The 11,406-nt window shown below is 55.3% G+C and overlaps 1 protein-coding gene across 1 annotated transcript in view; it reads left to right on the top strand.

The window, feature by feature from the left end:
- Positions 1 to 8,949: 8,949 nt before the first annotated feature.
- Positions 8,950 to 11,406, top strand: part of ARRDC1 (arrestin domain containing 1) — a 41,218-nt gene continuing 38,761 nt past the window's right edge. Inside the window, exon 1 of the mRNA XM_052815280.1 lies at positions 8,950 to 9,541. Coding sequence (XP_052671240.1) covers positions 9,424 to 9,541 — 118 coding nt within the window. The 5' untranslated portion in view covers positions 8,950 to 9,423. The remainder of the gene's footprint in view (positions 9,542 to 11,406) is intronic.

Below are 11,406 nucleotides of genomic sequence, written 5' to 3'. Positions count from 1 at the left end.
GGCTGCCCTTGAGGGGGGAGGACACGTGCTCTGCATTGCCACAGTGACAGTCCCTGCAGGGCTCTGTTGTGACACCAAGATGGCCAGGTTTCCAGCACAGGGTCAGATCCCCATTGTGATACCTTGGGCACAGGCACCTGTGTGAGGAGCTGGGAAACCAGAAACTTGGATGCCACAGAGTGTTCACACTAGAGAAATCCCCTGACTGCATGGGGACAGGCAGTGGCAAACTGGGTCTGGGGAATTTAATTTCTTCTTCAATCCTTACTTCCTGCAGCCACTGAGAAGCAATGCTGGTGCTGGGATGCCATGAGCAGGAGCATACCTGCAGAGGACCATGAGATGCAATTGCCATAATGCCTTTCTCATTTTTCAAGCCCATTTCGTTTAAACTCTTTGCAGCTCCTGCAGGTGCTTGGGTTGCAGCAAGGAAGGCAAGTGGTGACTTTATAACAGCAGAGCTTGCTTAGAGAATGAGGGACAGGTTGAGCTGTAGCTGTGCTGTAGTCAGGCAGGTGTCTGGTGGAGAGATGATTTAAACCCAAATGAAGTGTTTTCTTCTGGTGCCGCTCTATCCTGATAACTGTGATAACATAAATTGAATGCATTTGTTGGCCTTGATTCACATCACAGTAGGTGTTTTCAGTGGCCGAAATGTCAATGCAAGGCAGGTTTTAGGAGGACTCTGTAAAAATAGCTGTAGATAGGGCTGGGCTTGGAATATTTGCCCGTGGGAGGAGTGTGCAAAGGTGATGGGTGCTGTTGGGAAACATAGCTGCTAGTGAAAGAACTGTTTTCATCCTAAACCATCTCAAGCTCACAGGATACAGGGAGGATGGGGAAATAGAACTGTGGTGGTGTAGTTCAGGGAAAGTAAAAGAAGTTTTGACAGATTTGGCAGCAGCTGATCTGTAAGGCAAACTCCAGCCCCAAGAAGAATGGTGAAATAAGATCAATCTGGGGAGATTTAGCTAGGATGACTGTCTTCTCCATGGAGTTTAATCCAGGACATGGACCCACACTGTGCCTGGGATGTTTCCACCTCACCCACATGTTCACAGAGAACTGAAGCACGCTGTTAACAGTCATCCTGGCTGTATTAAATGAGGCATACCATGTCTTTTCCCTCCTTGTCCTCAGACAAGTCCCATGGCTTGTTACACCAGCTCTTCACGTCCTTCTTCCATCTCCCCAGCCTTTTGGGGGAGGGAAAGGCTACCAGGTCTCACACATAGCTTACTGCTGGTCTGCCCTGAGCTGCCTTTCTGTGCTTTCTGACTAGTTGTGCTGTTGTAACACGCTGTTCTGCTCTTGGCTTTCGGTTTAATGGGTGAAACTCTTAGATCCCCGTGTGTGGCTCTGCAAGGCGTGTGCTCTGCCCTCCCGGCTGCACCCGCTGGACGTTTCTCTGCCTCCTTCCTGCTGGGCTGCACCCTTGTACCTCCCCTGGGTGCTGGAGGCTCTTGCCACTGCCTCTGATGTGCTGCTTGCCTCAGCCCCTTTGAGAGCCTGTGCCAGGACAGGTCCCTGGGATGGCACAGTGGCTTGAGCTCAGACTGTCCCAGTGGGTAAACTGGGTGACTGTAGCTTGGCAAGTTTCCCCCACAAAGGGAGTGTGGGGGGAGTGGACACGGACATGCAGAAGCTCATCATGCTCAGCTCCTACCAGCATGAGGTGTGTGGAGGCAGACATAGCAGTGAGGATGTACCAACAGCTCTTTGCCTTCACTTACCTCATGGTGGCAGGTGCTGGCTGCTTCCCCAGGGCAGTTTTGCACCCAGGTCCAGCCCTGGGCCGCACCAAAATCGTGTATTTTTTTTTCTGTCACTACCCTGCACCTCCTGTGTAGGTGGGGTGGGCAGTTATCCTCTGTGCAGAGAGCTGGGGGTTGCTGGCAGGAGCATTGTCCCAGGAGTTGCTCCTAGAACCTGTCACAAGCTGCTCTGCTTGTGTCCCCCTGGGGACAGTGGGTTTGATTTTGCCAACTGGCCCAATACAAGGGCCACAAAGCAACTGGCTGCACAAGCATCATTGTTGCCTTGTCACTTGGTGAAAATGGGTTGTAGACCTACCTTCAACCGCTTTACTTGCTCCCAGCTCAGCTGGCACTGTCAAGGGCTGGTAGGAGGTGTCCGGCACACGGTTCTAGCATGGGCAGAGCCTCCGTCAGCTCGCTCCTATGAGCAGCACTGTGCTGATGCGTGGCTGGGGCAGGCATCGCTCTTGTCCTGGCAGTGGAGAACTTTTTAATGATGCCTCCTGCTCTGGCCAAGGCAGGTTTGTCAGATGTGACTCACCTGCTGCGTGACAAGTCTGGCTGGTCTCAGAGCAGCGACCTTTGAGTCCTGCATATTAGCTCATGGAAACACAAATCAACAGTGACTGAGGAAAGGGAAATATCTGAGAAGGGACGATCCCGGTACAGCCTTGCTGTGGGCAGGGGCTAAGGAACTGGGATAAGCAGGGGCAGGAACAGCAAGGTGCAGTGGTGGGGGACGCCCATGCCCCCCTGCTTTTCCACCCAGCATCCACCCATGATGCAGCCAGCCAGAAAACTCTTTTGGAAAGCATTACTTCACAAAGAAAAATGTTCAGCTGCTGACAGTGCCAGTGCCCTCAGGCAGAGCACTGCTCTAGCAGTAGCTTGGGCTGAGAGATTAACTCCTTCCCTTGCACACCTGGGTCTGGGTAGCTTTCTGGTCCACCCCATGGGGTGTCCTTGGGGTCAGCACTGCTGGTGTGCTGTCCTGTCCCTTACCCAGGCCCTGGGTGATGAGGAAAGAGCTCTGCACATAGGCTAGCCTTATGCTATGGAGGTGTGGTTTTGTTCAGAAGGGGACGCTGAGCTGTGTCACTGGGAGTTGGGCTGCTCACTCCACTGGAGCTGCTTGCGGCAGTAGGTTGGGGGTAGTGGTGGTGTCAGTGTCACACTGAGCCTTGGTCCTCCACATGTGTCTGCCCCTGCACCAAGCCATGGTCTGGCTCACACATCCCACTCCAGCATGTTCTAAGAGGGTTGCTCTTTGCGTTCCTGTGCAAGCAGCTGCCAGGACATGTTTCTCCATGCTGGGGATTCATATTTTTTGCTCTGGACACATGGAGTGACTGATGACGAGCAGGAAAATGAAGTGTTTCTCAGCAGCAGTGGGAGATGCATGCTGAGAGAGGGAGTGGGATTCTCCAGGAGCTGGCAAAGGCAGCCAGGTGTGGCAGAGGAACATGGGTGTTGCAGGGTGCTCTCCCCCAGGGCTCTCAAGCTGGGTTGCTGACATGACCCTTGGTGCACGATCTCTCCCCAGACACCTCCTCCTGGCTGTGTGGAGGGTTGGGGGGGTTCTTGGTGATTTTTGTCCCTGGCATCTAGGCCAGGGTCCATCCCACAGCTTTTTATCAGCTGGAAGGGGGACATCTGGGCTGGTTGAGCAAAATAAGTCTACCAGGGGGCTGCTCAGCCACGCAGAGATCCATCTGCTCCTCTAGTTGGTGGCTGTGGTGGTCTCAGATATCACCATTGCTGCCTTCTGTCCCTAGATATTGTCAGTGCCTCTCTGCTGGAGGCTATTTCCACCACAGCCAACAATGTGGGAGTGCTCCTCAGCCATTTCTGGGGGGAATTCAGTGGATTAGGTGAAAGTGCTGCAGGAGGTGTGAGCATGGACTTTGCATGGGAGTGGCTGATGAGATGTCACATCCCTGATGGTGAGTCTGTGGAGGGGCAGTGACCTTCACCAAGAGGGACAGTACCAAACGTCAGGAGTGTGGAGAGAGCTGTTGGTTGGGGCCGTAGTGGGTTGCTCTCCCGGCCAGCTATGCTAGAGGAACCTGTTACAGGGGAAAAGGGAAGTGGAAGAACTGGGCAGTGAAGGGAAGGGAGACATGAAAGCCAGGTCAAGTACAGGATCAGGTGGTGATCAGGCAGGGTTAGTGATCTCGCTGCTGTTGGATCCTCTGCCTGCTTAGGACATCTCTTGGGAAGGCAGACAGCCAGGTATGGAGCTGCCCAGCTCTGGCAGCACAGTGTTTCCCTGAAGGGATCCCCATGAGCCTTGCCCTCAGCCTGTTCATATGTGTTAAACAGTGACTGCTGCCTTTCCCTGGCATTGTGCAAACCCAAGCCCAAATACACGTAGTGTTGCAGTGAGGGAGAAATGCAAAATACTGCATGGTGCTGTGGGTATGACAGCCCAGCCCTTGGTTTCAGTTTGGCCCTTTTCTCAGGTGAGGTGAATCCTCCTGTTCCCAGAGCCTGTAGGCGAGCGCAAACAACCGCCATCCCCGCTCTGCCTGCGTGCGGATGCTGAACCCCGTGGGGAAGGGAGGACAGACGTCCCACCATCCGATCCTCCTCCCCAGTCCCACACTGAGCAACAGAAGCTCTTCTAGCAAAGGAGGAGATCAGAAATCCAGGCAGTGCAATTAGAATTATAATAATAGTAATTAATGCCTTGCCTCTCTCTAAGGATTTTCTAGTGAGGCTTGCCAGGTGCTGGCTGGGCATTAACTAATTAAAGCAATAGCACCCACTTGAAGGGGATGGGTGCCAGCTGGGTCATGGGACCGCAGCGGCTCAGCGGGGGGCTCACTCTCCTTGCCCTCATCTTTCTCCCTGGCTTGGGGGGGATGGCCCTGAATCAGGCCTCTTCCCCCAGGGGAGAGGGTTAATTTATGGGGGGGAAAACAGGCCAGGAGCACCTATGTGTTTACCCATGGATGCTCACCTGGTCTCCAGTGATGTGAGCTAAAGAGCTTGCGCATACCTCTGTGTGCATTTAGGGTTAAATACACTCTAATGTATCAATTCCTGTATGTGCACGTGTCTGTACATGGGAGGCTGCTCCTGCACACAGATTTCCATTGACACAGAAATGCCAGTACGTGGGCTTGCGTAGACACGAGCCAGCACAATAACACGAAGGCTGGAGAAAATGCTTTACAGGGAGAGACTTGAAGAGCTCAGATTGCTTAGTTTATCAAGGAAATTGAGAGGTGTCTTGATTTCGGTGTGTCAGGACCATCACAAGGAGAAATTACTTGGCACTAAAGGACTCTTTAATGTCAAAGAAAGACAGAACAAGAACCAGCGGCTGAAGCTGAAGCCTGCCAAAGTCAGACTAAAGAGCAGGCGTGCACATTAGCAGCAAAGGGGATGAGCAGCAGAAGCAAACTGCCAAGGGACATGGAAGGGGCTTTTTGTCCTGTGGTGAAGGGTAGTCTTGTCTCTCTGGTAAAGGTGCCTCAGCCAATATATTCTTTAATCAGGCACACAGTATGAGGGTAAGCAGATGATATTTATTAAGCTATTACAGCCACTTAGATTTTTATTTTTTTTTCTCACTCCTTGAATGAAGCCTGGGACATTGTCTCAGAATACAGGGTCATGAAGCATCCATGGGATGGAGCCCAAAGCTGCCGCCTGGCTCCTTCGCAGAGCCTCTGATCACTTACTGGTCTCTTCTCAGTGACCCCAAGAGTGGGGCTGTGGTCAGGCTGGTGGCCCTTACGTCTGGGAAGCTTGGTGCAACCATCGGGTGTATCGGGGAGATGCAGTTCCAGGAGAGGCCGGGAGCTGCTGCAGAGCCCCAGGACATTGAGATCCCAGAGCTTCATACACTAACGGTGGGACGCTTGGCTCCAATGCCACCATGTGCCCTTGGAGAAGCTGCCTGCGAGCTGCCTCGCTGCCTTGCCGGCCCACAGCCGAGGAGATGGGGGACTTTGGCCATGGCTTCCTGCCGAGGAGAGGACGGGGTGTGCGGGAAGGTGTGGCTGAACAATACTATGTACATGTGAACTGGTGAAAGGTGTCAGCCTGACACAAATGAGTAATTGTTGTTGCTGTTAGTATCAGATGACGTGGTTGACTGATCAGCTGAGAAGTGGTGAGGTACTGAGTGAAGCAGGGAAGTGATTTGGAAAGGTAATAAACATAAGTGTAATATAAATATATTGGTATTGTGGGTTTTATATATGTACATTGTTATATAAAATAGTTATCGCTAGTGTATATAGTATAACTCTAACAGCAGTGAGCCCTCTGTAGGCTCGCTGTTCACATGTGTGAATTTTAGTCCAAGGGAAGCTTAAGAAACCTAATGACCAACTTCCCTGGCCACGCTTTGCTGCTTTATCTCTTTCTCCATCATAGCTGCTCAGGTGCCTGACCTTAGGGGGTGTGGTGGGCTGACCCTGCCAGCAGTGAAGCCCCCACCCAGTCGCTCGCTTGCTCCCCACAGCAGGACAGGGGAGAGGTTGGAAAAGCAAAAGCGAGAAAACTTCAAGGTTGAGAGAAAGACTCCTCATCCCCTTGTAACAGAGTGGCTAGAGAGCAGGAGAGGCCAGGAGCATCCCTAGGGTGCCAGGCAGCACGCTGCGAGGCTGGCCTGTCTCCCCAGCAGCCACGTACCCCGAAGTGACGGAGCGGGTGGAAATGACCTAGCAAACTACAGATTGCCCCAGGGGTATCGTGCTGCTGCCTCACCCAGAAGCGTTCACATCATCAAACCCTGCATCAGTCACGGCTCAGGTATTCCCGAGCATTTCCGTGGTGCCTCTCCCTGAGAAGTCCCAGGTCCCTTGCTCAGCTCAGCCCCACCGTGTGCGATGATCATGTCCAGCACGGGGGAAACTGAGGCACGGTCAGGTGGGGCTGTGCCTCGTCCGTGTCACTGGGCCCAGCTGCAGGACAACATCTGGAAGGCTAACAGAAGAACAGATTTAAGTCACAAGACAATGCCTATGACTTAATCATAAAGTCTTTTGCTGATATATAAGAATACAGATATAGGTAGTACAAGACCTGAAGTTACAGCTGATCCCTTTGTGGGTGTATTTTGCCCATGCGTGAGAGCACTCGCAGCCGCTCTCCCAGGGCCCATGGTCAAAGCTCATCTGTGCTGCGGGCAAAGCACAGCTCAGGTGCCAGTGGGGGTGTTTTATTGATAAATGGGTTTTTTTAATAAGTATTATGTTCTTTGTCAAGAAATTTCATGTTCCTTGAAGTTAGGGGAATGTGATGACACCTGAAAGGAAAATTTTATTCTAAAGCTGGGGTTGACATTTGTTTTTCTTTTCTTTCTTTTCAAATTTCCCTTTTAATAAGGGGAAAAGGAGGAAGGGAGAGCAGGCAGAACCCAGAGGAAGTGAGATTTCCCACCACCACAACAAACCCTTCAAAACAATTTTTTTAAAGCAAAACAATAGTCCAAAATAGCAGGAAAGTGAGGAAAGCGAATCTTTCGTAGTTTACCAAACATCCTTAGCTTTTTTTTTTTACCTGCCCTGAATTTCAGCGCTGATGACTCTGCACGCAATTAGATAAGAGGGGTGACTCCAGGGCACGTGCAGATGAGCAGGGAGGCAGGAACGCAAATACATGTTTGACTCCAGTGAGAAAAACCCTCCTGAACCCAGCACCGCTGGGCCCTGTACGGGGAATGTTGGGTGCCCTGGCACCACAGGCATTGAATATATTGATATATACCCATCCAGTTACGTCTTACAAACTGCTATACACAGTGTAGCCGTGGTCTGGGGGATGGATTAATGCTGTGGCATCGCTGCCGGCCATGTCACGAGAAGGGCTCCCGTATTTGTGTCTAAGCACACGGCGCCTGTCTTGCAGTACTGTAGCTGTGCCACAGCGTGCACAGCCGCGGCCCGAGACCGGGCGCCTTTGTTCAGCTCCTGGCGCAGGAATCCTTTTTATTTGTGTTGTGACCTTGGGCGAGCAACTTCGCTTAAAATTAACTTTTCTGCAAACAAGGTGTGTGAATCTCTTTATGTCAGGAGAGCTGCAACGCGGCATGAGGGGTTTGGTTTTGGCAAAGGAGTTTTTTCACCCTGAGCTGCCACACGTGCGGTGTCCCTCTGGGGCGAGGGTGCCGGTGCTGCCCCAGCGATGGGGTGGCCCCAACAGCGCACAAAGCCCTGAGTCTTCGGCCACTTTCCATGGGGAGAGGTGGTTCAGTAAAATCTGCTGTAGCACAGAGTGCTTTCGCCCCCCCCCCCCCCCAATTTGTTTGGTTTTGCTGGCAGAGCTAAACAGGGGCTGCAGAGACTGATGAAAGAGGCTGCAGGCTTGTCTCACAAAAAAAGAGACTGGAGAAAATCGGCGTGCGTAGCCTGGCAAAACAAAAGCTAAGGGCAGCACAAGGAGAGTGGTGTACGGATGCATCCCAGGGTATGCCCTGCGGGAGGAGATGAGCTGCTGAAAGCCTTGGCACACGACCGTAGGGGTGTACACTGCCTGTGACTACATGCAGGCTGGAAACAAGAGGTAGCTTTTAAACACCGGAGGAGGGAGGGACTGGAAGGGCTTCCCAGCAGGAGCCCTGTGCGCTGGGAGTACACGAACTCCTTTGGTGCTTTACGAGGGGTTTTACATTGCGACACCCACCACACGGCAGCACGGAGGGTCCCGCAGCCCCGCGTGCCCGGGCTGGCGTCAGTGCAGGTCCACGGGCGGACGTCTGTCTGTCTGGCCAGGTCCGGGCCGGGTGTGCTCTGCAGATAAACAGCCGGTTTTATACTTATTCATTCCGCCTGTGTACGCAGCCTGCTTGCCAGTGGCCGGGAGGCCTCGCCGGGAGGTGTCTCTCCCCAGCACTGCCTTCGGTGTGGGTTTTACAGATGGTTTTTATTCAGTCGTGCAGCGCTGAGGGGGGGCACGGCAAGTGTGATGGGGGGAAGCCCGCTGCTCACCCCCAGCTTCCCGGGATGGCATGGCTGGGTCGGACGCCTTCACCCCGCTGATCCAAGGGGAGCACGGGGCCGTCATTTACCCCTCAGCCCTGGCCCAGGTCGCCGTCGGGACCCCTGTATTTGCCGCTTGCTTGGACGCTTAAAGCGACTGGGGTTATAAAAATAGGAGGGGGGAGAGGTGACAGCTGGGCCGGAAGAATTACAGGGAGGAGATCAGATTAGAGGGAGCAGGGAGCAGCAGGACGCAAGATGGTCCCATGCTGGGGCAGCCAGCTCCTTCCCTCACAGCCTGTCCCCACAGCCGGCTCCTTCCCTCGCAGCCCGGCCCCACAACCAGCTCCTTTCCTCATAGCACAGCCCGGACCCACAAGCTGCCACTTCCCTCACAGCTCGGCCCCACAACCGGCTCCTTCCCTCACACCCTGGCCCCACAACCGGTTCCTTCCCTCACAGCCCGGCCCCACAAGCCGCCCCTTCCCTCAGGGCCCGCCCCGGCCCCCCAGCGCGGCCTTTCCCCAGCGCTCGGCCGCTGCCTCAGGGCCCGCCCCGGCCCCACAGCGCGGCCGGGCCGGGGCGGGAGGAGGCGGGGCGGGGCGGGCCGGAGGCGGCCCGCCGGGGCAGAGACGTCGCGGGCCGGCGCGGCGTGGGGCGGCAGGTAGCGCTGCCGGCGGAGCGGAGCGGAGCGGGCCGGGCCGGTCGGGACGGCGCGGCGCGGCGCGGCCATGGGGAAGGTGCAGCTCTTCGAGATCCGCCTGGGCGAGAGCCGCGTCGTCTACAGCCCCGGCGAGCCGCTGGCCGGCACCGTCACCGTGCGCCTCTCGGGCTCGCTGCAGTACCGAGGTGAGCCCGCGGCCTGCCCGCCGCCTGCCGGGCTGGGGGAGCCCCCTGCCCGCCTCCCCCGGGCGGCGGGGCCGGGGTGGGACGGGACGGGTCGGGTCCCCGCCGCGGCGGTGCCCGCAGCCCGCGGGGCCCAGGGACGGTGCGGGTGCCCCGGGGACCGTGGGGGGCGCGGACGCCCCTCGCCCGTGGGGCTGGAGCCGGGGCGGGGGGCCGCGGGGAGGAGGCGGGTCCCGGGTCCCGTCCCTCTCTCCTCCCCGCCCTGGCGCTGGGGACCGGGTGCTTCGGGGTTTGCACCTCGCTTCTCCCCCTCCCGCCATGAGGCGGTGCGGGGAGGGGAGCGGCGGGGCTGATGGGAGCAACCTGCTGAATTATTTCCTCCTCTGCTTCCCCTTACTTTTTCCTCCCATCCCATAAAAAAAACAAACCAACCCGCCTCCCCGCCCCCCCCCCCCAAAACAACCAAACCAAAAAAACCCCAACAACCCAAAAACCAGCACAGGCTTGTTTCACAGGAGCCTCTGCAGCTGGCGGGTGCCCAGGGCGGTGGCACCGGGAGGTGGCCGGAGGAGCCTGGCCCCTGTGTCCAGCTTTTCCCGGAGCCCTGCGGCCTCCCAGGGCTGCCGGCATCGCCGTGGCGGCAGCCTCTCAGCACCGGGCCCTTGCACTCCTGGGTCTGAGGAAGAGCCAAAATGCGTATTTTTTATGGCAGGGTGATGGGAGGAGGCCGGGAGGAGATAGGCGATGTGATGTCCCGGCTGGTGGCTGTCCCTGCTGCAGCAGGAGGGGTGCCCGCCCATTTGCAAGCACGATCCATGGCGAGCAACCGTTTTGTAACATCTCGAATGAACTTGAACGTTTTGAGTTGTGGAAGTACCAGTTTGGGAGATGTCCGGGCTGAGTACCTGGTCCTGTATGTGCTGGGGGAGAGAGTGCCTGCCTGTGGGGCAGGCAGCTGCAGGCAGCAGTGGTCTCTGCTGTGTTCGTGGTGCAGGAGGTATCAGGGGTATGTGGGTGGCTGCTCCTCCAAGTGAGACCCAGGCCCTCTTGGTTGGTGCAGTCCGTGGGGGTGGAGGGACGGGGGAGGCGAGCTGCTGGATTCAGATCTTCCAAACTGGGAACTTGCTCCCCCACCCTAGAGAAGTCATTCGCATTTACGAGTTAGTTTTGTGCTCAGTGCCGTGGAAATGCAAACTGATTTGCTGTTTTCCCTGAGGTTGTCTTGCTTGCTTCTCCTATGTGCACACTTCTTCCTTTATAACAAATTATTGGGGGGAAAAAAAGACTGAAGAATGTAAAATGCAAAGTTTCTTGAACAGAGATGTCAGCCTGGATGATGGTGCCTATGCTTGACTGTCTTGCTTTTGCAAGCACCTCTCCCAGTTGTCTGCAGTAGCTTTTTGGAAGCTTCCTGAGGAAAAAAGTGTCTAGGACAAGTGCAGACTTGTAGCCTGTTTAACTCCTGTCGGAGCAAAACAGTTGCACATCCAGCATTTATCTCCTTGAAGGGTACTCCCAGATGTACTGCCAGCAAAGACGTTCTTAACGAAGTGTGGCTGACTTCCATCCTCGGCCCATCCCATTGACTTCCTGTTCCTGAAGGTGCCTCTTGGGCGAGATGAGAGCGTTTGGCCTCAGAGGGCTCGGTTGTGCTGACCCCTTGCACTGCCAGCTGGCCATGGTTACACCTTACTGTTACCTCTACAACTCCCGTCTTGGAGAGGAACTGCCAGGTTCTTCTCTACACCAGATCTCCTTTGCTTCCTGGTGTGCTGCAGCTGGTTGTTGTGGGGAAAGAGAAAGGTGTCTCTTTGTTCTAGACCTTCTTTCTGCTTCCTTATTGCTTTGACTCTCTGAAACTTCGAGGT

The sequence above is a fragment of the Harpia harpyja genome, chromosome 19 (genome assembly GCF_026419915.1).
Source record: "Harpia harpyja isolate bHarHar1 chromosome 19, bHarHar1 primary haplotype, whole genome shotgun sequence".
Classification (NCBI taxonomy): domain Eukaryota; kingdom Metazoa; phylum Chordata; class Aves; order Accipitriformes; family Accipitridae; genus Harpia; species Harpia harpyja.
The sequence above is the reverse complement of the archived record's forward strand: the minus strand, read 5'-3'. Positions and strand labels throughout refer to the sequence as shown.